General features: G+C 51.4%; 2 protein-coding genes and 1 non-coding gene across 6 annotated transcripts in view; 2 read left to right on the forward strand and 1 right to left on the reverse strand.

Moving 5' to 3' along the window:
* Nucleotides 1-7,661, forward strand: part of LPO (lactoperoxidase) — a 24,655-nt gene extending 16,994 nt beyond the window's left edge. Inside the window, exons 10-13 of the mRNA XM_027517588.1 lie at nucleotides 4,428-4,680; nucleotides 5,750-5,923; nucleotides 6,547-6,784; nucleotides 6,972-7,661. Coding sequence (XP_027373389.1) covers nucleotides 4,428-4,680; nucleotides 5,750-5,923; nucleotides 6,547-6,784; nucleotides 6,972-7,179 — 873 coding nt within the window. The 3' untranslated portion in view covers nucleotides 7,180-7,661. The remainder of the gene's footprint in view (nucleotides 1-4,427; nucleotides 4,681-5,749; nucleotides 5,924-6,546; nucleotides 6,785-6,971) is intronic.
* On the reverse strand, nucleotides 3,605-20,387 carry MPO (myeloperoxidase). Of its 4 annotated transcripts, none has more exons than XM_027518966.1 (14): nucleotides 20,277-20,387; nucleotides 20,042-20,119; nucleotides 19,799-19,892; nucleotides 19,329-19,504; nucleotides 19,017-19,140; nucleotides 18,792-18,921; nucleotides 18,514-18,720; nucleotides 17,354-17,672; nucleotides 15,107-15,267; nucleotides 13,054-13,309; nucleotides 12,441-12,611; nucleotides 10,890-11,127; nucleotides 9,930-10,144; nucleotides 3,605-3,772 (listed from the first exon to the last, which is right to left on the reverse strand). In XM_027518966.1, exons 2-13 carry the CDS (start codon nucleotides 20,115-20,117, stop codon nucleotides 9,937-9,939), a joined length of 2,160 nt encoding a protein of 719 aa, XP_027374767.1. In that variant the 5' UTR covers nucleotides 20,118-20,119; nucleotides 20,277-20,387; the 3' UTR covers nucleotides 3,605-3,772; nucleotides 9,930-9,936. The 4 variants fall into 4 exon arrangements, with proteins under 4 accessions (XP_027374767.1, XP_027374764.1, XP_027374765.1 ...); XM_027518963.1 differs by lacking the exon at nucleotides 3,605-3,772 and adding an exon at nucleotides 9,131-9,213 and having other exon boundaries at nucleotides 20,277-20,386; XM_027518965.1 differs by lacking the exon at nucleotides 3,605-3,772 and adding an exon at nucleotides 9,220-9,365.
* A 2,115-nt stretch (nucleotides 20,388-22,502) lies between these two features.
* LOC113878610 lies at nucleotides 22,503-22,606 on the forward strand. Its single transcript, XR_003507039.1, has one exon. It is a non-coding gene; the product is annotated as a U6 spliceosomal RNA (small nuclear RNA).
* Nucleotides 22,607-26,680: the final 4,074 nt, after the last annotated feature.

The raw sequence follows: 26,680 nt of genomic DNA on the forward strand, positions 1-26,680 counted from the left end.
TTTGTGACCCCATGAACTATACAGTCCATGGAATTCTCTGGGCCAGAATACTGGAATGGGTAGCCTTTCCCTCCTCCAGGGGATCTTCCAACCCAGGGATCGAACCCAGGCGTCCCACTTTCCAGGCGGATTCTTTACCAGCTGAGCCACCAGGGAAGCCCAAGAAAACTGGAGTAGGTAGCCTATCCCCTCCAGGGGATCTTCCCGACCCAGGAATGGAACCAGGGTCTCCTGTATTGCAGGCGGATTCTTTACCAACTGAGCTATGAGGGAAGCTATTCAAGTTGGTGTTCCTTTGTAGGTAATATATCATTTCTCCTTGGCTGTTTTTAAGAATTTTTGTGTTTAGTTTTCACAAACTTAATTATGATGTGTCTTACAGTAGATTTCTTTGGGTTTATTCTGTTTGAAATTCAACTTCTTATATATGTTAATGTATGTCTGTCACTAATTTTGGGGGGGGGTGGTTCAGACATTATTTCTTCAAATACTATTTCAGTCCCATCCAATTTCTCTTCTAATTCCATTAATGTGAACATTGGATTTTTTGTTATTGTGCCACAGAACAGGGAGGCTCTGGTTTGTTTGACTTTTTGTTTGTTTTTGCTTTTTTTTTTTAGTCTATTTTCTTTCTGTTTTTCAGATTGACTAATTTCTATTGATCTGTCTTCAATTCTATCCTGCCATGTCCACCTTACTACTGGGTCTAGTCAACAAGTTTTTATTTGAGTTAGTTATATCTCAGTTATATCCTATTCTTAGTTCACGTTAGTTTGCGTGAACTCCAGGAGTTGGTGATGGACAGGGAGGCCTGGCGTGCTGCAATTCATGGGGTCGAAAAGAGTTGGACACGACTGAGCGACTGAACTGAACTGAACTGAACTGACTGATTCGCCTTATTGGAGAAGGCAATGGCAACCCACTCCAGTACTCTTGCCTGGAAAATCCCATGGGCGGAGGAGCCTGGTAGGCTGCAGTCCATGGGGCCTGAAGAGTCGGACACAACTGAGCGACTCCACTTTCACTTTTCACTTTCATGCATTGGAGAAGGAAATGGCAACCCACTCCAGTGTTCTTGCCTGGAGAATCCCAGGGACGGGGGAGCCTGGTGGGCTGCCGTCTATGGGGTCGCACAGAGTCAGACACAACTGACGCGACTTAGCAGCAGCAGCATTCTCAGTTATATAGTTTCAGTTTGTTCCTTTTTTATATAAATTCTACTTCTTTCATTGGAGAAAGAAATGGCAACCCATTCCAGTATTCTTGCCTGGAGAATCCCATCGATAGAGCAGCCTGGCAGGCTACAGTCCATGGGGTTGCAAAGAGTTGAACACGACTGAAGTGACTTAGCACTTCTTTTATGGAATGTTCTGTTTTTTCATTTAAGATAACTTAAAATTGATTATTGAGGCATTTTAATGACAGCTGCTTTAAAATCTTTATCAGATGATTCCAACATCTGATTCATGCCAGTATTGGCGTCAGTTTATTATCTTTTCTCATTCAACTTTGGCTTTCCTGGTTCTTGGTATTATGGGTGATTTTCAATTTTACCCTGGACAGTTTAGTTATTATGTTAGGAGACTCCTGATCCTATTTAAATCTTCTATTTAGGCACATATTATTTAATAATAAGTTACCCCATGTAGGTTTGGTTGTAGGTTCTGGCAAGCTTTTGCAAGCTTTACTTCCAATGAGAGTTTAGCTTTCTAAGCCCTTACAATGCTATTCTGGTCTGCTTCATTCTTCTTCATTCTTCTGGGGTCCCCACCCAATCCCTGCTGACTCTGTCTGCAGGGCAGGAAGGTACTTTCCTGGCTGCCTTCTGTTGCTGAGTAACTTTCTAGCGTTATGGGTTAACCTTCTAGAATTATGGAAGCTACTGTGCCTGAGTCTCTATGCCACTGGGTGAAGAACAGAGACACGGGGCTTCACTGCTGCAGGCAGATCGTGGGGTGGGTTGTGAATCAACAGTTGAGATGGCTAATGGCTTGAATTGTGAAGCAGATTTGGGGACTCTTTACTAGGTTTTTGCTGAACTTCCCCCTAGGCAGGTCCTCTGGAGAAGGAGAGAGAAGGTTTTTCTTAACTGCTCTTGTCTATTTCTATTGGAGGTTGAAGATGGCCATCCTCCTATGGACCTAATCTGGGGTATGCAGGAACTCACCATTGTGTCATTCCTTGACAAGGTCTTTAGCTAGTCCATCTTACCAGCTTTCGGAGTCTATTTAGTGCTGTCTGTTGGATAATTTCCAGGGCGTTTAGTTCTATTTAGTGGAGGACACATTTAGGTTTATTTAGTTACAGTCAGTAAGGAAAACTGAGTGAACTCCACCTTGTTTTGGAACCAGAAGCCCCATGCACATATTTTTAACCATCCAAGAAAACTATTTCCATTCATTTCTTAGCAAAATCTCCACAGTTCAACACTTATTTTTTTTTTAAATTTAGACCCATAAATCTTGCTGCTGGAGATATGTATAGGAAATCAAAGGATAAAACTTACCTACCTGAAGGCTATCTGAGTTGAGGCTTTTATTAGTTTGCTTGGGCTGCCATAACAGAGTAATGCAGACCGGGTGGCTTACACAACAGAAAGGTATTTTCTCACAGTTCTGGAGACTGGAAATCCAAGATTAAGGAGTTAGCAGATTTGATTTCTCCTGAAGCCTTTCTCCTTGGCTTGGCCACCTTCACTGTATGTTTTTCTCATGTGATTTTCCCCCCTGTGTGCATCTCTCTTGTAAGGACACTAGTCTTATTGGATTAGGGCTCCACCCTTATGACGTCATTTAACCTTAATTACCTCTTTACAGGCCCTGTCTCCAAATACAGTCACAGGAGAGAGTTAGAGCTTCAGCATAGGGTTTCTTGGACTACAAGAAAAAGAAACCCACTCGGGATAATTGAGATGTTCAGTATTGGTTCACCCTACTCATGAATCAGATGGAAGCTCCTAAAGGTTTCTCCTGGAACCCCAGGGAAATGAGTGTAGTGTAGTCGGGCCTCAGCAAGGGTGAGAGCCAGAGACTAGAAATCATTTGGAATTAAGGCAAGTCATTCTCACTGTCTCTCCCTCGCCTCTTCTCTCCTCACATCTCTCTTTCTCGGCAGATGGGTTTTCTCTGCGTTTCTGCTCATGGTAGAAAATGACAATCCGTCTGTCCCCTCCGATCGAGCACCATCAGAAACAGTCCAGGATAGCTGCATCTGAAATCTAAATTCCTGAGCAAGAGAATCTGACTAACCAGCTTAGTCTGGGGCCCCAGTCAGGCCAGTCCACTGTGACCAGGGGCAGGGTTCCATCTCCTGCTGCCTCCCAGAGCCTGAGGAGCAGGTGGCCTGCTCCAAGGATGGTGTCCCCAGAGTGTGTGCTGCTGAAGGGATGGGAAGGACCCGTGAGGACAAGAGAATATTATACACGTTCAGTGGATAATAATCGTGAGCTAGATAGAAACGTGAGAGATGTTAGGTGGAAAAGCAGAATGCATTTCACATAAATGTTTTCTAGGATTACGACCAAGTTAAAATATGCATACCATAAAGATTAGAAAGAATAAACAATTAACATAATTATCGTGTTGTGGGATGGCATGACTTTTTATTTTTTCAAAAATTTCTCAGTTTATGTTAGTTCACTCTTATGAGCAAAATAAAACAAGACACTGACCTCTCCATGGAGCAGCACTTCTTTCAGAATGGGGGATTGAATGAACTCCCCTTGGTTACCCTGTGACTCATTCCTGTGGTTCTCCATTCCTCTTGCCCTGGCCTGTGGGAAAAAGTTTAATAATATAATTTTATGTTAAAGTGATACACAGAGACTGTGATGTTAGCTTCATCATAAATTTAGAGCAAAGATGGCCAAGAGAGTACATTTCAAATGTCAAATTCAAGTGACTGATCAGTAGAGCCTATATTGAGACAGATCATGGAAGATCAGCAGAAAGTATGTCATGATCAATTACTAATGTCTGCTAGGGCTACGGAGAAGGCAATGGCACCCCACTCCAGTACTTTTGCCTAGAAAATCCCATGGACGGAGGAGCCTGGTAGGCTGCAGTCCATGGGGTCGCTAAGAGTCGGACACGACTGAGCGACTTCACTTTCACTTTTCACTTTCATGCAATGGAGAAGGAAATGGCAATCCACTCCAGTGTTCTTGCCTGGAGAATCCCAGGTACAGGGGAGCCTGGTGGGCTGCCATCTATGGGGTTGCACAGAGTCAGACACGACTGAAGTGACGCAGCAGCGCAGCAGCAGCTAGGGCTATGGGAAGGAGAATTGGACACATGCAACACATAAGACACATATGCAATCCATTTGCCATCCTTGATTTTTGACCACTCATCCTTGGCTCCAACTTCACTCCTCAAAGGTTTGAGTCTTCTCACATCCTTTTTTTCATGACTTGTTTTTCCTTGCAGATCATCACCTTTAGGGACTACCTACCCATTGTGCTAGGTAGTGAGATGCAGAAGTGGATCCCGCCCTACCAAGGCTATAATAACTCTGTGGATCCCCGAATTTCCAATGTCTTCACCTTTGCCTTCCGCTTTGGCCACATGGAGGTTCCCTCCACTGTGTCCCGCCTGGATGAGAATTACCAACCATGGGGTCCGGAAGCAGAGCTCCCCCTACACACCCTCTTCTTCAACACCTGGAGGATAATCAAAGACGGTATGCCCTTTCGGGGATGCACTATCACCTGGCTGTCTCACTCTGCAGCCTGCTTCTAGAAAAACCTGGCATGGAAGTCAGGCTTCCACCACTTCCTGTGCAACCTTGGGCAAGTGACTGCACCTCACTGAGCCTCAGTTTCTTCGTTTGTAAAATGGGGACACTAATAATATCTATCTCACTAAGATATTAAAAATGAAATATATACATAAAGTGCCCTACAGTGGTTCCTGACACACAGGAGGTGATCACTAAATATTAGTTATTATTCTTTCTTTCCTGCACTGTCCTTTAAGGTTATGAGTTTTCCCTGCTTCCTTTCCCTCCCTCAGGCTTCCCTGACCCTTGCAGAAAGAATTCCTGTGTCTAATAAATAAATAGGGCTTCCCCGGATAGCTCAGATGGTAAACAATCTGCCTGCTACGCAGGAGACCTGGGTTTGATCCCTGAGTCGGGAAGATCCCCTGGAGAAGGGCAATGGCAACCCACTCCAGTATTCTTTCCTGGAGAATTCCATGGACAGAGGAGCCTGCCGGGCTACAGTCCACGGGGTCACAAAGAGTCAGACGTGACTGAGCAGCTGACACACACACACAGTAAATAAATTGCTCTTTTCTGCTCTTCTCTACAGCTTTCCACCTCCATTAAGTGCCAAAGGTTGGACCCCGCTCTCCTTTATCCTGGGCTGGGCTGTGTTGAAACTGGCTTTTACTTAAGGCCTGACAAGTCAGGGCATTTTTCTAGAGATTTCTGCCATCTCTTCTCATGGTGCACAGTTCCTTGGGGGACCATATGGAGGAGAAGGAGCCAGTTCTCTGAACTGGAGCTTGGAAGAAACCCTGAATCTTATGCTCACGCATCACCACAGGATGGCAGGCAGTGTGGATGGGCCTCCAGCCCCCAGCACACCCTGTGGGCCGAGCTGTGTTCTTTCCTCAGTTCCAGCCCCAGAGGGGCAGTTGGCCCGTCTTTCACCTGAGAAAGAGAAACTGTCAGGAGGAGGGCGTGCCCGGGAATGGAAGATGTCCCCAGCTGCCCCACCCCAGAAACCTCTGGGTCTCCCTTGCAGGTGGAATTGACCCTCTGGTGCGGGGTCTGCTGGCCAAGAAGTCCAAACTGATGAATCAGGATAAAATGGTGACGAGTGAGCTGCGCAACAAGCTTTTCCAGCCCACTCACAAGATCCACGGCTTTGACCTGGCTGCTATCAACTTACAGCGTTGCCGAGACCATGGGATGCCTGGTGAGTGGGCCCAGGGTCCAGCCAGGCCTGGGGAATGTTTTGCTACTTTCTGGGGTTCCCAGGGACTCTCCTCTATATCCCTGAGGAGCTGATCAATTCTAAAACAGAAGGCAGAGATGCCTGTTTTAAAAACACACCTGTGAAATGGCATCTTCCAGTCTCCCTAAAACAGAGACCAGAGAACATATCTGGTACTATGCCTGGTACTAGGCTCCTCAAATGAAAGCGATCAACCACTGATTTGTGAAAGCAGTCTAAAAGTCCAGAAAATATTAAGAAAAGGAGAATAGAGGGAAAGCGATGACTACTGGACCTTCCTAAATGTAGAACTTTAACAGCCAGACTGTCTGGGTTCAAATTCTAGTTGTGTGACCTTAGACAAGTGACTTAACATCCCTGTTCTTCAGTTTATATATGTGTACAGGGCTTAGAGCAATGCCTGGACCCACAGTAAGCACCACGTATCCTGCTAGCTCCCTTGAAGCCCAAGTGCTGCAAGGTGGAACAGTGGCTCACTGCCTCCCTGTTCCCAGAGGCTGGGAACACAGACTGTCTGGGGCTGATGGAGCTGGAGTGGGCATGTCCTCAAAGGGCATTAGACAGCTTCCACCTCTCTGCCCTAGGGTACAACTCCTGGAGGGGCTTCTGTGGCCTCTCACAGCCCAAGACACTGAAGGGGCTGCAGACCGTGCTGAAGAACAAGATACTGGCTAAGAAGTTAATGGATCTCTATAAGACCCCCGACAACATTGACATCTGGATTGGAGGCAACGCTGAGCCCATGGTAGAAAGGGGCCGGGTGGGGCCACTCCTGGCCTGCCTCCTAGGGAGGCAATTCCAGCAGATACGTGATGGGGACAGGTGAGTGAGACCTCAGCGGGGAGGGCGGGTGGGGAGGCCCTTCTTGGAGGTGGGCATTGGGGTGGGCGTCCTGCAGGACCGATGCCAGACCTCAGCATGATCCCGGGGACCTCCTCCCTTCCCCTTTGGCAGAGTGGGAAAGGGCCAGCAGCTGGGCTGCATGGAGACCCTGCTTGCGTCTCTGCAGGTTCTGGTGGGAGAACCCTGGGGTCTTCACTGAGAAGCAGCGGGACTCTCTACAGAAAGTGTCCTTCTCGCGCCTCATCTGTGACAACACCCACATCACGAAGGTCCCGCTGCACGCCTTCCAGGCCAACAACTACCCACATGACTTTGTGGATTGCTCAACCGTTGATAAGCTGGATCTCTCACCCTGGGCCTCCAGGGAGAATTAGGGGCCCGGACTCCACAGCCTCCCACACTGTGCAGTAGAGCTCCCCTTGGCCACGATGCCATTTCAAGTAGACTCAGTGACCTGGCCCCTTCGGGCTCCCTACCCCGCCCCAGGCCTTCTGTCCAGCCGAGTCTCTCTGCACGCCCCCCAAGCACACCTAGCTCAAGCCCAAGGCAGCCGCCTCGCCGCTCCAGCTCTTCCCATTGAATCCCACATCCTCTCCGTCTTCAGAAACCCTCCTTCTGTCAAGACTTACACCCTCCAAAATGCCTTCTGATCTTGCTTGCCAGATGTCACCCATCCTTTCCCCAAAAAAGTCTTGGCTGAGGCTGTGGCCTTGACACCCGTATCTCTCCTCCCCTTGAACTAGATTGTAAACTTCTTGAGCTTGGCCTTCAACCTGCTTCCAAGTGTGCCCTGGGGCCCCCAGCGTAGTCCTTGGCACACAGTGAGTGCTCAGTAAACACCTGATGATTGAACACAGATGCTGGCGATGACCTTGTTCCCCTCTGGAAGGCAGGCCTTGGAATCACTGCCAAATGAGCAACAGTGTTTACAGCTCGGACATGTCTCACCACAAAGGGGTCACGTGCGTGAGTCTAGGCAGTGAGAGGGCCCAGTTTGGTGCTCTCAGCTTCAAAGCGCTCTCAAAGAAAAGGAGGGAAGGGGCTCCTGCGCAAAGAAGGTATGGCTGTGGGGTGGCAGGAGAACTTTCAGGGCATCGCCACAGGGGTAGAGAAATCCAAGCCAGAGCTCCTTTGGGGGAATTCCCTGGTGGTCCAGTGATTAGGACTCCACACTTCCACTGCAGGGGACACAGATTCAATCCCTGGTCAGGAAACTAAGATTCCCGCATACCATGATGTGCAGTTAAAAAAAAAAAAAGTTAATTTCTTTTCTAGGGGTCCTTCAGGGAAATACCCCCTTATTCTAGGTTAGTCCTGGGGGCCTGTGAGGCCTCTGACCGCAGATCCAGAATATTCCTAGTTTGCCACCCAATACACACTCATGAGTTCTTTCTCAAAGACCCTCCTGGGTCAGGTCAGCCCAGGGGGACCCCCAGGCCCCCTGACTGGCACGGCAGGGGCAGGAGGCCTGCAGCCATCCTACAGGAAAGCCTGGGAGCCGGAAGACCTGGGTGGCCCTGGCTCTGGGACCCCCTTCTTGGAGGCCTCAGATGAGTCCCTTAACCCCCCAGGACCCCTTCCTGTCCTCAGAGAGAGGGGGTTCAGCAAGGTTTCTCCCTCTTCAGGGAAGTGCTAATATCCGGGGCTCCCGTGGGTACACAAGCCTCTCATCCTTTCAGGCCCCAGCTGTGGGTGTCCCCCTCCCCAAATGTGGGAAGAAGGGAGAGAACAGGAGGGAATCCACCACGCAGGCAGAGGGATCAAGTTCCAGGCACGTTCATCAGGGGAGTCTGCTCCTTCCCCTCCCTCAGCCCCACCTGCTGTCCTGGTCTGGACCCCTGGCGAAGGCAAGACTAAGGAGGCATCTACCGTCCTGGGGCCTCTGACCCACCGGGCCGGCTGACGGGATCCCCAGGTGTCTTGTCACCTGGGAAGGGAACCACATTCCCATCAACCTCCTGCTCTTTCCTCTCCTGAGCGCCCTCTGTTTCCCAACACTTGGCACAGGCCCGATGCAGAGCGAGCACGTAGCAAGCATAATACTTCCCGGGGCAGGGCACCAACAGAAGGGCTTGGTGCCCACGGTTCCTGCTCTCTGGTGGGAAGAGGGAACCGGTGAGGGAAGAGGGTCTGCTCAGTTTGGCCTGGTCCCTAGGCATCCAAGGACTGACGGCCTTCTATGTATGAATCAGCCCAAGGAGAACGCCTGGACGTCCTGACCTCCAGTTTAGAAAGGGCCCTGAAGCACAGACCACTCTTCAAGTTCAGAGCCCAGAGCAAGCCTCTTGCTGAGGGTCCAGCCCCACTGCAGACACAGAGCAAAGATCTCCATCTATGGTGCTTTATTATCATAATCATCAGGTATAAACAAATGGTATAAAAGGGCCAAGTTCCTCTCCAGGCAGCTCCTGTGAATATGCAAGACAACAGGGTAAGGAAGAAAAAGGGGAGCCATGGACTGAGCCTGGCGAGCCTGGGCCCGTAACTCAACCCACGCGCAGCCCACTGCTAATAGCCACTCCTCCGAGGTCGTCACTCCTCCAGGGTCGCTGCTTCACCTCTGATAACAGGACACAGTCAAGGTATAAGCTCCACAAGGGCAGAAATGGTGTCTGACTTTTTCTGTGTGTTTCCCATGCGGGCCACACTGCCTGGCAAGTAATGGGTGCTCAATAAACCCAATACTAGAGGATGCAATGGACCCTCTAAGAAGCCATGTCAGCAGTTATTTACAAAGGAAATTCAGGCTTAGCAAGGTCGAGGAACTTGTTAAAGGTCACACAGCTGGTAGGCTGCAGGATCTGAACCCAAGCAGTCTGGCTCCTTAGCCTGTACGTTTCACCAATCCACTCTGCTGCCTTCCACACACCTAGTATCAGCAAATACACACTCATGTATACACAGCACACAAAACACTACCCACGTTCACATGCAACACGCACAAAATGCAATTTCGATTCACTGTGTGCACGCACACACACACACACATGAATGTCCAGTTGTTAGTGGTGTCTTTGACTGGCACCCAGAACAGGGAGGGGCTCACCTAGAAAAGGGAGAGCTCTGTGGACCCAACCAGCCAGCCGAGAGATGCCCAGCCTCACTTCCCCGCTGCCCTCCTTACCCTGCCTCTAGCGCCTTTCCCTCCAGGGAGCCAGGTTCAATGCCGGCACCCTACTGCAGCGGACAAAGTCCCGAGGGAATCTGTTGGACATGAAGATGTTGTTCTTGGACACGAAGGTGATGCCTGTGTTGTCACAGATGATGCGGGGCAAGGAGATCTTGGCGAGGGCCTGCTGCTGCTTCTTGCTGAACACGCCCTTGTTCTGCCACCAGAACCTGCACGGGAACACCCACAGCCACTGTGCCTGAGGCCCTCCTGGGCTGGGAGGGCACCCACTGGCTGGAGCTGTTCCTGGTTGACAGAGGACCACAGTGGACAGCGGCCCCACAGCACAGGAGAGCTCCAGGCCCTCAGGCAGCCCAAGAGGGGATTCAAACAAATAGAGCCCCACTCACAGCTGCCCAGGTCCGCCCCCCCCCAACCCGATCCCACCCCAGCAGCCTCCAAGCATCACTAATGACAGACGGGCCCACTCTCCCATGAAACCCCGGGCCCTGGACAGGGCTACGTCCAGGCGGGGAGACGGGATCTACGGAGTGTGTCTCATTTGTCCACCCAGAGAGGGACACCTTGTTAAGAGTTTCCCCAAGGCACATTTCATGCCAGGTGAGAACTGGGTGTGAGAACTGGGTGGGTCAGGCCCACAGTGGAATGAAAACAGGAGCGGCGGCCGAGGGGAAGCAAGGATGGGACCTTCCAATGGAGACTGGTGGCCCCGTGACCACGCCTGGGACCTGGAGAAGCAGTGACTAAGGGTGGCATTTTCTCTCGTCCCGCTCCTTGACAACCACAGATCCCTTCTTTTTGCACCCTCAACAGCTTCAGGGTACATCAGTGACGACCTTGAGGCTCCCCAGAACACACTGGAGAATCACGGACTCCTTCTAGCAGGAGGAAGCAAGGGTCCCCCGAGGGGCAGGGGCAGGGGCAGGGGCAGGGCTGCGGGGCCTCCGCCCTCACCGGTCACCATCACGGAGCTTCCTGAACTGGGTCCCAATGAGGCAGGCGAGCAGCGGGCCCACGCGGCCATTTTTGTTCAAGGGCTCAGCTACGCCGCCTATCCAGATGTCAATGTTGTTGGGCGTCTGGTACAGTTTCATCAGCCTCCTCGCCAGGTCCAGGTTCCTCAGGACTGTGCCCAGCTCACCCACCGTGTTGGGCACTGGGAGCCCACAGAAGCGCCTCCAGGCGTTGTACCCTGTATGGGAGGAGTGGAGAGTGGTTGTGGGTGGGCCGCAGAAAGGCCACCCTCCCAACACAGTGAGGCCACATACAGAGGTCCATGCAGGAAAGGAGGGCACAAAGGGGCTGCTTCCCGTCTACAAACCCCCCAGGGAATCCTCTGGCCTCCCCGGGAGCCTGGGCGCAGCTGGGTCTCTCCAGGAGCCTCTCTGTCTTCCCCTACCCTTCCCACTCTAAGGTAAATCCTAAATTGTCATCACTCCCGCTGGGTCCAAGAACAGGAGCATCTCCTTGCCCCTGTGGAGATCTCAGACCCGCGATGGGTGCAGTGTGTCTGGAAGGATCAGCCCCATACCAGCTGTCCCACAGCACAGGCATCAGCAGGATGGTAGGCTGATCTGGGCTCCCATTCCAGCTCTGTCTCTTACTTGACTAGAGAACCCGGGCAGGTTCTGAATTTCTCCAAGCCTCAGTTTCCTCATCAGTAAAATGGTGGTGGTTTAATTGCTAAGTTGTGTCCAACTCTTGCGACCCCATGGACTGAATCCATGGGATTCTCCAGGTGAGAATACTGGAGTGGGTTGCCATTTCTTTCTCCACATCAGTCAAATGGAAGTGATAATAATCTCTTCCCTCAGAATCCACACAAAATGAAGCAAAATAGATGGAGGTAGGTTTTCAGGGTAGTAGGGGCTCGTTGTTATTATGGCGATGCCCTAAATTGGGGGGTTTCAGCAACACAATTTAGGGCATCACCGTAATAATATCAAGCCCCTACTGCCCTGAAAACCTACCTCCATCTATTTTGCTTCATTTTGTGTGGATTCTGAGAGGAAGAGACTATTGGGGGGGGTTCCAGCAACACAACAGAGAAGGCAATGGCACCCCACTCCAGTACTCTTGCCTGGGAAATCCCATGGACTGAGGAGCCTGGTGGGCTGCAGTCCGTGGGGTCGCTAAGAGTCGGACACGACTGAGGGACTTCACTTTCACTTTTCCCTTTCATGCATTGGAGAAGGAAATGGCAACCCACTCCAGTGTTCTTGCCTGGAGAATCCCAGGGATGGGGGAGCCTGGTGGGCTGCCATCTACGGGGTCGCACAGAGTCGGACACAACTGACGCGACTTAGCAGCAGCAACACAAAGTAGGTGGAAGCTGCTGGAAATGGGGCAGAGGGGCCCAGGGGCCTGACTTCAGGCCGCATCCTAAGAGCAAGGTTCTGAGGGTTGGCGGTGGGGGTGGGGTGCCCCGGTAGCTGGGGGCACTGGAGAGGACAGGCGCTGGATTGGGAGGTGGGTGGGCCCGTGAGGCCAGGGCAGCCCCCTTACCAGGGAGGCCGTGGTCGCGGCTGCGCTGCATGTTGAGCGCAGGCAGGTCCAGCCCGATCCTCATGACCTGCTCAAACAGCCGCTCCCGGATCTCGTCCACCGCGATTTGGTTCTGGCGGTTCAGCTTCGCAGGGGTGGCCATGAGGCCCCGCAGGATGGGGTCGATGCCACCTGGAGCAAGGGGAGCACGCTGGGGGAAGGTCCGGCTCGGTATCGGAGCTCAGACTGCAAGGAGCCGGACCCGGGGGCAGTGGCGGAGAGCGCTGAGCACATGTGGCTCCTGGCACCAAGGTCCCCGGTGGGCAGATCCTCACTGAGGCTCTGCGGCCTCGGGGATAAAGCCATTCAAACCCGTCAGGCTCAGATGCTCCCAGCCCTCCTGGGTCCCTGAGGATCCCAACGCACAGGAAGGAGCCAGCTCCCTATAAGCTGTCTCACCCCACTCTCTGTTGTTCGATGTGCAAGCAGAGTCAAGTGAACTAGACCGGAAATCAGATGCCCAGAAGACAGAAGGAAAGACAATTCATTCCGCCCTAGCTCCCTGTGACCAAGTCCACGCCCACCCCACCGGCTGCCAGTTCACTCCCTCACTCCCTGACAGCGTCTTGCTCACCTTCGAGCACAACCCTCCAGCTGGCAAAAAAGACTCTGCTGAGCGGCACGCGGGGGTTGGGCTGCATAGGTTGGTATCGACTGTTCAGGCGGAACATGAAGGGTTGGATGAGGGTGTGGCCGTAGCGGAAGGCGTTGGTGAAGACGTTGGAGATGCGCGGGTCCACCGAGTCGTTGTAGGAGCAGTAGGGGCGCAGGTACTTCCGCATGGCCTCCCGCCCCAGCACCAGCGGCAGGTAATCCCGGTAAGTGATGATCTAAAGGAAAGTCACTCAGAGTGGCCTCTCCACTCACCCCTCCCTGCGGATTCTTCACCTGCTCCTGACTCGGCGGGATCCCTCCCTCGTCTAAGGCCAAGGATTTGCCCCCCACAGTACTGGACCTGGGTCCCACAGAGTGGGACCAAGTGGCATAAACAGGGCTCAAGTGCTTGCCTGCTGTGTGACCTTAGGCCAGTTATTAACCTCTCTGAGCCTCAGTTCCTCAAATGTAAATTACGGGTAATTATGCTGCACTGTGCCTTAGAGGATTAAATAATAAAAGGTTCTGTGAGTCCTTTCATAGCTCCCTTGCCCTTGAGTTATTCCTGTCTCATTTCTCTTAACTAGCATACTAGCTGGAGAAGGCAATGGCAACCCACTCCAGTGCTCTTGCCTGGAGAATCCCATGGACGGAGGGCCTGGTAGGCTGCAGTCCATGGGGTCGCTAAGAGTCGGACACGACTGAGCGACTTCACTTTCACTTTTCACTTTCCTGCACTGGAGAAGGAAATGGCAACCCACTCCAGTATTCTTGCCTGGAGAATCCCAGGGACGGGAGCCTGGTGGGCCGCTGTCTATGGAGTTACACAGAGTCGGACACAACTGACATGACTTAGCAGCAGCAGCAGCATACTAGCTCCTTGAGGGCAAGGGTTGGATCTCATTTCTCTTGAAATTACTCAGTAGGCAACAAAGTGCCTGGCCCACAGTAGGGTTCAATCTAGTGTCTGCAGAAGGAGGGGAGGCAAAATGGAAAAGGGCCACCCTAGGTGATTTCTCGCAGTGAAAAGGGAGGAGAGGGAACAGACACACTCTAGATTCTAGACTCTGGAATCTCAGAGTTAAACAAATCTTATTTAAATTCTTTGTGCCAATGGAAAACTGGTCACCCTGGTCACCCTCAGCAGCAGCAACTCTCTCCAGTCCAAAGTTGAGGAGTATTAACAAGCGGTGTGTGTGTGTGTGTCTATGTGTGTGTGTATGTGTGTGGTGTGTGCACTCGAGTGCATGTTCATGACCTGGGAGAGGATGAGGATGCTGGAGCATCAAAACTTGGGAGAAAGGAAATCCCTTGGCAGTCCAGTGGTTTGGACTCTGCATTTCCACTGCAGGGGGTTCAGGTTCAATCCCTTGTTGGGTGACTAAGATTCCAAAAGCTAAGTAGCACAGCCAGTAAATAAATAAAGCATTTAAATATTTCCCCCCAAATTGGGAGAACACCCCTCAGGGATAAGCGAGGATAAGGAGAGTGGGTGAGCTGGGATAGAGCCGTAAAGAAGAGGGAGTGTGTAAAGGACCCAAGAGTGACAAGGTGATGAAGGAAAGGAGAATTTACGGAACGCCTACTGTACGCCTGGTGGCTCAGCTGCTAAAGAATCCGCCTGCAATGCGGGAAACCTGGGTTCGATCCCTGGGTTGGGAAGATCTCCTGGAGAAGGGAAAGGCTACCCACTCCAGTATTCTGGCCTGGAGAATTCCATGGACTGTGTAGTCCGTGGGGTCACAAAGAACCGGACACGACTGAGCGACTTCCACTTTCACTGTGTGCCAAGCATTTTAGACCCACCTGTTTAAACCTGTCAGTATTATTCCTGGTAGACAGGAAAGTAGAAAGGAGAGCAAGCCTGGGAATGAGGGGATGAAAGGCAAGTGACCCTTGTCAGGCACGTAGTATCTGCCAGGTGTTTTCACATAGCTCATACGGGTTAATTTGCACAGCTAAGATGCGGCAGAGGCACTTTGGCATCCCAAGTCTGCTGACCCCTGGCATCACAGATGCCCAGGACTGCCTACCTGGACCATGGCTCCCACGATCTTTCGGGCTTCCTGATAGAGCCTCTCTCCATTCCAGTGGGCGTTCAGGCGCTTGAGCTCTTTGGCCAGCCGGTTGTGCTCCCGCACAAAGAGTGTGTGCATGGAGGTGAGCTCAGGCATCTCACTCGCACGGGAGTCCCCTTGGGGAAGCAAAAGCTACTGTCATTCCTAAGACCTCCCTCCCAGAAAGGACTTGCTCCACTGAAACTCCCTCTGGGGCCAAGGCCTCAAATGCTGCTCATCTCCACTCAACATTTCACGCCATGCTCAGTCTGCACCCCATCTAGGAGGCCTCCGTTGATTCCCTGGTCCACCATAGCAGCTCTTCAGTGCTGGCCGGGGATGCTCATCTACTAAGCATCAGATCTGACACAAGACTTGCCACCTCCCCATACCTGAGACTGCTGGCACCTGGAGGACAAGGACCATGGCTTGTGCCTTTTTGTATCTGACCCTCCCACCCAACATACACACAAACACATGGGGTTTAACACACTGCCTGGGACAAAATAGGAGATCCATGAGCACTGCTTGATTGACATTTTCTTGATTCAGGGAAGGCCAAAAAAAGTAGCATGCATGTTGGCTGTCCCTGTCTTCCTGCCCATGTCAGACACAGCAAATGATCACAGCCTTTACTCCTGATAAAATTAGATGCAGACTTCCCTGGCGGTCCAGTGGTTAAGAATCTGCCTGCCAATGCAGGGGACATGGGTGTGACCCCCGGTCTGGGAAAATCCCACATGCCATGGAGCAACTAAGCCCGTGTGCCACAACTACCGAAGTCTGCGTGCCCTAGAGCCTGTGCTTCACAACAAAAGAAGCCACCACAGTGAGAAGCCCACACACTGTGACTAGAGGAGTTCCCACTTGCCACAACTAGAGAAAGCCTGCACATAGCAGTGACGCACTGAAGACCCAGCGCAGCCGAAAATAAAAATTAATTAAAATTAATATAAAAAAAGAAATTGGATGCAACCTCAGAATCCTTCTTAACACAGGACTCTAGAAAGCCACTACCACCTGCTCAGAGCTGCCATGCCCACCTTACTACACGCTAACTCTGCAGCCTGCTTGGGAGAGAGAGTCAGGGCACAGGAAGTTTAAAGGCCACACCTGTTCAAAAGAACCAAGAGTGACCCTCTGATCCCTCTAGTCCTCCCCTAACCCTGGGGAGGGGTTAGGGGAGGACTAGACACTGGGTTCAGTCCTCCCCAGCTCTAAAAGTCGGTGGCAAGGAAATTCCCTGAGAGTAGCTTTTCCTTCTCATTACTTTACAAGAGGTCAAGATCATCTGGGCCGGGGACACGTGACTCAACACCATGTGGAGGCAGAGGACTGCTGCTCTTTCTCCTCTTGCCCAGAAAAGTCCACAGTGGGGCTGACCTTGATTCTCCTCCCCAGGGCCCAGCCAGCAAAGCCATCATGAGGAGAGGTTGAGAGGGCAGAGAGAAGGGCCTCAGACCCACTGCTGGGTTCATAGTTAAAAACACTGTATCAAGTAAAATTTCTGGGCATGGCCACCATCACTGCCCCAACCTTATCCCCAGGACTGCCAGTTGTCTAAATCAAAAATCCTACCCTCTTTCATTACAGGAATCAAGGTGGGTAAGGTGGTGATGTTCTGGAGCAGCTCTGTCCCACAGAAATTCTGCACTGATGAACACGTTCTACATTTGAGCTGTCCTGTATAGAAGCCATTAGCCTCTGGGGCTACTGAACACTTGAAATGAGCACTTGAAAGGTAGCTAGCACAGTGGAGCAAGCTTGTTTTTAATTTAAGCTAAATTACATATAAATGAAAATAGCCATGTGTGCCTAGTGTCTGCCATATTGGATACTGTTGTTCTAGAGGGTTGAGGGAGCCATGCTGCTCTCTGTCTCTTTGGTTTCCTGTCCCTGGAGGATTCAGCTTTCCTCTCTCGCAGAGCCCAAATGGAAAGGGAGCAACAGAGGAAGGGCTAGATAGATGGAGCCAGGCGCCTTGGCCATCCCTGAGTCTCCTTCTTAAATTTGGGGGGTTTGTTCTTGTCGTTTTGGGGGTTTGCTTTTGTTTTGCCTTTCTGGCTCCATCCAACTTGTTACCAAGGCAACAGCCTATTCACATCCTGTAAGTTGGTGAGGGAAGTCTCTGAATGCTAACCCCACATGGGGCTCTGCAATAGGCTCGCCGTGGCTCCAGTAGGGGGCGCCCTGCATCAGTCCAGGTCCCTGCCCATGACTGACCTGCCAGGAAGCAGGGGATGTTCGCAGAGCGGTTGGTGAGGCGGCAGGGGTCATGGCGCAGGGTGTCGAAGGGCAGCAGGGCCCGGCCGTTGTCCTGGAAGCGGGTGTTGACGGCCAGCAGCCCCAGCTGGTTGGTCAGGTTGCGCAGCCTCATGGCCAAGGGGTCCTCGCTGCCGTAGACCATGCTGGCGTCCACGAAGGAGGTGAGCGCGTTGATCTGGTTGCGGATGGTGATGTTGCTCTGGGTGCAGGCAGGACTGGAGCGGAAGAAAGGGATGCAGTCCTGCTGGTTCTTGATGCGGGGGTCATTGGGCGGGATCTGAGGTGCAGAGAGAGAGGCCCCGCAGGCTCGCCGCGGCCAGAGACAGAGGTCAGGAGTGGCTCTCTCTGGTCCACCCGCCTTTTTAGGCCCTGAATTCCCGCCAGGGAAGCCGTCTGGAACCCAGGACCAGAGCGGGCAACCCAGACAGTAAACAGAGCCCCTCGGGCCCCTTAGCTGGCAGGAAGGCTTCTCAAGGCCCCCGAGGGATGAGCCTTAGGTTCCACCGGCAGAGTGTCTCTGAGCTGGAGGGGCGGTGACTGGAGGGCCGGCATGGGGGACCTGGGCACTTCTGGAGGTGCGCTAGCCAGTCCTCCGACCCTCCCCCTCAACCTCCTTTCTCTCCTCTCCTCTGACTCTCTTCCTCTCTCCTCGAGTCTCTGGCTCTCTCTCTGTCCTCTCCGGCGGCCTCCTCTTCTTTCCCTTCCCCCTTTTGTCTCTCTGGCTCTCACTCCGGCCCTGTCTGCCTCTGTCCACCTCTCTCTGGGACCCTCCTTCTTTCCTTCTCTCCCCTGCTACCTACTCTGCACGTGTCCACTCTCAGCCCCGCCGCAACCCCACTACCAAGCTCTGTGTGATGTGGGCTGGGGGCCCCCCCGAGTCGGGAGGGAAGACGACTGAGCCCCTGGCGCTTGCACACAGAAGTCTGAGGGGCAGTGGGAAGGTCCTCAGCACAGAGAGGGTGGGAGATGGTGGGGGGTGGAGGGGAGAGGGCGGTCAGGGGCAGGCTTGCTGGGACCCAGGGAAGGAAAGCTGGGCAGGAAGGGAGATGGCCCCTTCGGGGAACGATGCCCCCCTCCCCCGGCTCAGCGGGCTGCAGGGTGGGGCCGGGAGGAAGCACCTTGAGCGGGAAGCAAGGCGGCTGCTGCAGGCAGCTGGTCTCGCAGTTGATGCCGGTGAGGAAGGAGACGCGGGCGGCCGGTTCGGGGGAGAAGTCGAGGTCGTGGTCGAGCAGCTGGCCCCACTGCATGAACATGAGTGAGCGCTGCTGGTCCGGAGTCAGCTTCTCCGTGGGGAAGCGCACGATCTCATTGGACACGGCGCGAGCCTGTGGGACACCGGGCGTCAGGGGCCGCTGTCTCGGCCGGGCTGCTCTCCCTCCACCCGGCTGGGACTCACCAGGGGAACTGGGAAGCCGTTGCGCTTGACCCGGGGCGTCCAGCCGAAGGGCAGCGAGAAGCCATCCTCGTACTCCGCCGGCAGCCAGCGTACAAAGGGGCGGTTGGAAGCCCCCAGAGTGGGGCTGCGCCTGGAGGGCAGGAACACGGTGCTGACACCCCTTGGTAGGGTCTCCAGCCTCCAGCCACCGCCCGCCCATCGAGGGCCGGCCCCCAGCGGCCGCACCTGTTGTTGCACTGCCCGGTGATGGTTCGGTACTCGTCCTTCTCTGGGCAGCTCACCCCCAGGTCCTGGTGGGCGCAGCCGCTAGTCTTGGACAGCAGGTTCAGCTGGGCTGGGGTCAGCACGTCTGTGGACCGGGCAAAGTAGGAGGAAAGTGGGAGCTGTGCCCCTGTTTTCTACCCACTGCTAGGGAGCCTTGCTTGGGAGATGTGGTCTGAGGACATAGTAGGGGGATGCTAGGATACCCCCCGGAAGGAGGGATTGGGAGACCCACAGGGGTTGAGTGAGGCGCTGGAATAGTAGCGGGAACTGTACCTGTGACGTTGAAGCGGCCTGGCCACAGGGCCCTCAGCTTCCTCTCCAGCAGGCTGAGGGCCACGTGCAGGTAGTCAGCCGCCCTCACAGCGGTCCTGGTGGCCGCCACTGGCTGCTTGAAGTAGGACAGGAGTTCCATGGGGCTGGCCAAGCCACTGTGAAGCCGCTGCTTGATGCTGCTTGAGGGAAGGAGGGGTGAGCCCAGAGAAAGGACGGGGAGACACTCAGCAGGGCCCCAGCCCAGAGCTGTGGGCTCGAAAGACCCAGAGCTGGGAAGCAGGTTTGTCTTTGTAAACATGGTTTGGACCTGGGAGTCCAAAGATGAGGCCATGGGAGGCATGGTCTTGAAGACATCTTCACACCCAAAGACAGAAAGACCGCCCGGCAGAGGGCCCCGCCTCCAGCCGCACGTTCCCCGCTGCCTGTTCCTTCTCTAAAAGGCCGGGGCCAGCCTCACCCAGAAGCCCCACCTTTCCCGCCGCTCCTTGTAGACTTTGTCCACTAGCCGCTTGGCCTCCTCCATGCAGGTCAGCACCACCGAGGTATCCACTTCCCCTGGGACAGCTGCCCAGAACAGAGGTCAGGAGGTCAGGAATGGACCCAAAGTCCCCATGGGGCCCCAGAGCCCGGCTGGCTTACAAGGAGGAAAGGAATCCCGGGGACTCGGAACTACCCTTAACACGCCACCTTTTCCCTTCTTTCTGAACTGTTACCTGGAGGGACACCCTCCGAGGGCTGGAGCATGATCAGAACTGCCAGGAGTCCCGCCAAGCCCAGGAGCAGCCTCATCTCTGCAACAAGACCCCGTGCCCACGAAGTGTGCAAAGCCCACAGTGCGCTGGGGAGACAAGCGCCCCAGAGCCGCCTCCTCCCAGGCCCCTCACCCCCTCCTTCTCACCCAGTGCCCCCGCAGTGGGTTCTGCCTACAGACAGAGTCTAGGACCCTACCTCTGAAGTTCCAGGGCTCCACCTGGCATTGGCATCACCTCTTAGCTGAACCTGGGCTTTTATGTTCTCCAGGCTGGGGGAGGGCTGGGGCAGGTGGGTCCCGCCCCTGGAAACTCAAGTGTCTCTCCAACCCCACTGGGGCCAGGGAGCACAGAAAGAGCCCCCTCACGTGGGAGCAACAGGCAGTGGAGGAGGGACCAAAACCGGCTCCAGCCCGTGAACTTGGCACTCCTCCAGAGAACCTTGGCTCCCATGTGTGCTAGACCAGTGCTGTCCCCAAAGCGTGAAAAATTTACCCCCCCGCCTCCAAAATTCTGGTTCAACTGAGTATCCAGCGTTCCTTTGCAAGGGATGAAAGTTAGGAACCGACAGCCCAGGGAATCATGGGAAACAGAAATTGGAGTGATGATGGCCCGATCTGCCTCCGGACACCGTTCCCCCACGCTCAATAGTAACCAGGCCCCTGGGGCCAACCATGGTGGGCAGCCCCTCATTCCTGTCCCCTAAGGGGACAGGAAATCTGACTGGAGATCGTTGAGCTTTACAGGAAAGAGGAACGTGGGGACTACGGTCTGAGGACCAAGGTAACTTCCTCTATCCCTCTCCTCATCGCCTTTCCTCTTGGCTCTTGGTAGCGGACTGCCTCCAACAACCACTCCATCTGCTCCCAGATTTCAGGAACCAGGAGAGAACAGAGCTGGCTGTGGTTAGTGGTCAGCTGGGTGACGCAGCCCAGACCCAGAGGAAGGCTGGCAAAGGGAGTGCCGGTGGGAAAGGTGCCCTACAACTCATGACAGTGTTCATCCGCCTTCCTGTGCCCTCGTCAGGCTGGGCACATGCCAACCATGGCCCCCATGTCCTGTTCGGTCTACCCACACCTCCTACCTCCAGACACCCTCCTGCACTCACTCTTGCCATCTATCGCCAGACCACTTCTTGGCCTAGAAACAAGGGACAGCAAACACCTTCCCGGTGTACCTTCCCACCTGCTAGGAAGACCCACGAGAAAGGGGCCATTCTTCCAGGGCTTGCTATGTGTGAACCTGGACAAGTGGCTCTTCATGAATCAGGTTCTAGAATTTTATAGGCTTTTGAAAAATACTTTTTTTTTTTAACCCTGTAATGTATTTCCATTCATGAAATGTTATAGAATAAATAAATAAACTATTTACAAACAGGTGAGATTATGGGTAATTTTTTTTCTTTCCAGCTTTGTCATCTTTCACAAAATAAAAAAAAAGAAGGAAAATAATTTCCCATATTCCTAGCACTGACTAATCCTCCCATTTCATAATTTCATATGTAGATGTAGGTATAATATGTATTTTATTTATTTATTACTTCATTTTGGCTGCACTGGGTCTTTGTTGCTGCTTGTGGGCTTTCTCTGCTTGCGGCAAACAGGGGCTACTCTCCAGTTGCGTTGTACAGGCTTCTCATTGCAGTGGCTTCTCTTGTCGTAGCGCATGGGTTCTAGGCGTGCAGGCTTGAGTAGTTGCAGCACGCGGGCTTAGTACTTGTAGAACACAGGCTGTAGAACTCAGGCTTAGTAATTGTGGCTTTTGGGCTTTGTTGCCCCTTGGCATATAAAATCTTCCCAAACCAGGGGTGGAGCCCATGTCTTCTGCATTGGCAGGTGGATTCTTAACCACTGGACCACAGGGAAGTCCAATATGTATTTCAAACAGTGATAAGAACATATTTATCCCTGATGGTCCAGCGGTTAGCACTTGGTATTTTCACTGCCATGCCCTGGGTTCAACCCCTGGTCAGGGAACTAAGATTCTGCAAGATGCAAGGTATGATCAAAAAAATACCCAAAAAACCATACTTTAAATATTATTTTATAATCTGACTTCTGTGTCAATAAACAGATTTATTTCATTCTTATGTCTGCATAATATTTTGTATGAGATGCTATGTTTTATTCACTAATCCTCTCTTGTTAAGATACGTGGGTCATTTCCTATTTTCACTGTTAGAAGCAGTGCTGGGATCGTGATCCATGTAAATCTCCAGTCACCTCTTCAATTATTTCCTTAGGTAAAAAGTCCTGAGGGAAAATTGCTGCATACCTGGGTATCCACATTTTTAAAGCGTTCACCCCCCCAGCCGTGCTTGGAAGCACCCCATCACCCTTGTTAGCTCTGACAGTTAGTGTCCTTTTACTCTTTTAAGGGAATGGTCAGAGCCCAAGAGGGGAGAGACATTTAATACAAGCTCCTCATGCTCGCTTCGGCAGCACATATACTAATATTGCAACGATACAGAGATTAGCATGGGCCCTGCGCAAGGATGACACGCAAATTCGTGAAGCGTTCCATATTTTTTAAGAGACACTGATGTATAAAACAGTGTTTTGGACTCTGTGGGAGAGGGAAAGGGTGGGATGATTTGGGAGAATGGCATTGAAATATGTATAATATCATATATGAAACGAGTCGCCAGTCCAGGTTCAATGCGCGATACTGGATGCTTGGGGCTGGTGCAATGGGACGACTCAGAGGGATGGTATGGGGAGGGAGGAGGGAAGAGGGTTCAGGATGGGGAACACATGTATACCTGTGGCGGATTCATTTCGATATATGGCAAAATCAATACAATATTGTAAAGTTAAAAAATAAAATTAAAAAAAAATACAAGCTCCTCTTAGCACAGATGAGGAAGACGGAGGTCTGGGAAGGAAATGACTTTGCTGATAGCAGTGATGTGACAGCTCGGAATAATCTACTGGTCAGATCTCTTGACTTACAAACAAGCGCTCTTTACCCAATGGCCTCTGAAGGCTTACTCCTGACCTTTCACCCAGCACTGTTCAACGAGCAGTTACCAAGCCGTTGCAAATGTCAGGTACCGTGCCCTCTAGTGAGCAAAGACCCTGACCTCAACGAGCACAGGAGGATGCGGACAGACAGCACCCCAACAACCCTGGGCAGAAGTCTTCAGGAGCACCGGAGAAGGCCTTTTTGAGGAATTAGTATTTGAGATTGCCTTGAAGAACGCTTAGAAGTTGGACATAGGAAGGAAGAGTGCTCTGGCCCCTGAGGATGACACAGCACAGCTCTGACACTGGTGGGCTTCATCTGGACGGTCCCAACATGGGGGAGAGGCTGGGGCAGGCTGAGGCTGATGAAGCAGGCTGAGGTCCAGGACACAACACTCTTGCTGACCTCCTGAGAAGTTCTTGTTCTGAAGGCTCCAGGGAGCCATGGAGGCCCTGAAGTGCGTGGGCAGAGTTCATTTTAGAAAGCTCACGTGGGCACTTCAGGGACCAGCCCAGAGGCCCAGTGCCAGGCATGAGGCAGTGATTCATAGGCATCAAGAGACCTGCCCTGATTTCTCACACACACGTGGCGATGAGGCAGTGAATTTTGAAAAACTGAAGCATTTTCAAAGAATGATACTAAAATGCCCTAAATTCCCTGTGTGGATGGGGGAGGATTCTCAAGATGGACCATCCCAAACCGCCTGCCTTTGGCCCACGATGGGGGCTGTGGGCCTGCATTTGTGTGCAGAGGTTTGAGATGCTCTACGATGATGTGCGATGCTCTTTATGATGTTTGCAACCAATTAATAACGGGCCAAGTGACATCGTTGAAGGCTGACCAGTCTGTATCATTGTTGATTCCTCTTCTCTGCCCTGTTTGTCTGAATGCATGCAGGCTAAGTTGCTTCAGTCATGTCCAACCCTTTGCGACCCTATGGACTGTAACCCGGCAGGTTCCTCTGTCCATGGGATTCTCCAGGCAAGAATACTGGAGTGGGTTGCCAAGCCCTCCTCCAGGGGTTCTTCCCGAGCCGGGGATGGAACCCTCATCTCTTACGTCTCGTGCCTTGGCAGGCAGGTTCTTTACCACTGGTGCCACCTGGAAGCCCAGGTGTAACTGAGGCTCAGAGGGCTTCTCAGCATGCAGAGTAATCAGAAGGAGAATGTGTCTGCCAGAAGAGAGACTTCTGACAAGCCTCATGGTGCAAATTACCCCTAGCTTCCCATCCTGGGGTAGCCTCTGGAAGGTGCTGCTGAGACTGCTACATTTTGACTACAGTCCTTTGTGGGAGACCCCCTCCACCCACACACACTGCCCTTCTCCGCACTTTACCTTCCCAAACATCCCCACTCCTAAGGTGAAGTCCAACGTCTGTGGGGTAACGGGCTCTCTCTGCTACTGCTTGCAAAAAAAGTTTTATCTGTCTGTGGGGTAACGGGCTCTCTCTGCTACTGCTTGCAAAACAGTTTATTCTTTCTTAATGCTATTTAGGAAACAGTTCAGTTGGGATTACAGTGTGTGTGTGGCTGGAGTGAAGGAGGTTATGGAAGCTGGGGAGGGGGTAGGGACAGTGACCCCTCAAACACCCGAACTGCACCCAGTCCAAAGTCTTTGCTTTCTCTCTCCTTCAAGTTTTAAAATTAATATAGAAGTATGCAAGTAATTCATACCTGGATATGTTTTGAATAAAATTAAAATGTTGCAGGTCAGTTTCTGGATTAGATTATTGCATCATTTTCAATTATAGTCCCTTCCCCCCTACTCTTGAGACATAAATACTGTTGTCATTTCTGTGTTTGTCCTTCCGAATCTTTTTACCTTACATTCATTTATGCGGGTAGATCTGTGGGAAATATTCTTGTTTGTTTGTTTTTCCATAAATGATATCACATTATACACACTGTTCAGCAGCGTGCTTGTCTCACTCAACAAGACCTCTTGCAGATCTGTAATCATGTGTTACTTACAAAACTGTCTCACTTTAGACCCGAGAGACACAGGTTTGATCCCTGATCTGGGAAGATCCCCTGGAGTAGGAAATGGCAACCTGCCCCAGTATTCTTGCCTGGAAAATCCCATGCACAGAGGAGCTGTATGGGGTCACAGAATCAGACTGAGCGACGGAGCACGCACACTCGGTGTTCTTTGGATGATATACCACCGCTAGGCAACTCTTCATCATTGTTGGAGGCTGACACTTTTCCATTTTTCACTATTAAAAACAATGCAGCAAGAGCCTCTTTGTGTGCACACGTGTGTTCTCCAGAGTAAAGACTGAGAAGTAGGGCATAGGTTTTATGCATTTTAAATGTTTAATAGGTATTTCCAAAAAAGTAAAATTCTTGTAGGCGAAGATCAGAATCGCACTATGGGTTCAGGTTTTACTTCTTTGGTTAATAGTTTGTGCATCATTTTAGTTCTATTTAGTTCTGTAAATTTCCTGTTTGGTTTTCTCCATTTTCCTACTGATTATCACTCTTTTTATTGAAGTGCAAAGTTATTATCTGCTCTGGATAAACAGTAATCTGTCACCTGTCATGTGTGTTGCTAATATTTTTTTACAGTCTTGTCACTTTTCATTAATGTTTTGTAGGGTCTCAATTTTAAGGTGGTCTGATTTATCAATCTTTTCCTCTATGGATTTTTCTTTTCAGACTTAAGAGGATCTACCCTTTTTCAAAAATCATAAACTTATATATCCTCCTATATATTTTTCTGAAAGCTTTGTTGTTGTTCAGTCTCTAAGTTGTGTCTGACTCTTCGTGACCCGGTGGACTGCACCACACCAGTCTTCCCTGTCCTTCGCTATCTCCTGGAGTTTACTCAAACTCATGTCCATTAGTGATGCTATCCAATCATCGCATCCTCTGTCACCCGCTTCTCCTCCTGCCCTCAATCTTTCCCAGCATCAGAGTCTTTTCCAATGAGTCAGTTCTTCGCATCAGGTGACGAAAATATTGGAGCTTAGATTGCTAAATCATCTGGAATTTTTGTGAGTGAATAGTGTAAGGGAGAGAGCTATCTTCATTTCTTTCCAAATGGAAAACCAGTTGTCCCAATGCCTTTAACTGAATAATCTGTTGTTTCTCCACTGAACTGAGATGCTACTTTTATCATTTACCATAAATGTGTGTGTTTCTAGATTATTCTGTTCTATTGATATACTAGTCTATTTATCCGTTTCTATGTCAATACCTAATCATTGCAGTTGCCATAGCTTTCTAATATGTTTTGATTTCTTATAAGATAAATTCTCCTTTCTTATTCTTCTTTTTCAAAAGAATCCTCAACATTCTTAACATTGTGGTCTCTTGTGAATTTTTGAGTGTCTAGTTCCATGAGAAAGACAATGGAATTTTATTAATATTATTTTCAATGTATGCATAAATTTGGTGACAGTTGGCATCTTATGATAGTAAATCTTTCCATCCATGCACATTCATCCATTTAACATGTATTTACTTAGCATGTCTGTGCCAGCCCTGTTCTTGGCGCTGGGGATATAGCAATTAACAAATTACTTGCTCTCGTGGAGTTTACATTCTTGAGAAATATCGTATACCATTTTATTTAAGTCTACTTTTATAGTCTTCATTGAAGTGTTATTGTTTTACCCTCTTGCTAGGTTTATTCCTA

Source organism: Bos indicus x Bos taurus, chromosome 19 (genome assembly GCF_003369695.1).
Source record: "Bos indicus x Bos taurus breed Angus x Brahman F1 hybrid chromosome 19, Bos_hybrid_MaternalHap_v2.0, whole genome shotgun sequence".
Taxonomy (NCBI): Eukaryota; Metazoa; Chordata; class Mammalia; order Artiodactyla; family Bovidae; genus Bos; species Bos indicus x Bos taurus.

Coding starts and splice junctions, on each gene's coding strand:
- MPO (XM_027518966.1), bottom strand. CDS start 20,117: ATGAGGCTGCTCCTGGGCTTGGCGGGACTCCTGGCAGTTCTGATCATG. Junction 12,612..13,053: donor CTGGAGGGTTGTGCTCGAAG/GTGAGCAAGACG, acceptor CCCTTGCTCCAG/GTGGCATCGACCCCATCCTG. Junction 11,128..12,440: donor CCGCGACCACGGCCTCCCTG/GTAAGGGGGCTG, acceptor CCTCCCATACAG/GGTACAACGCCTGGAGGCGC.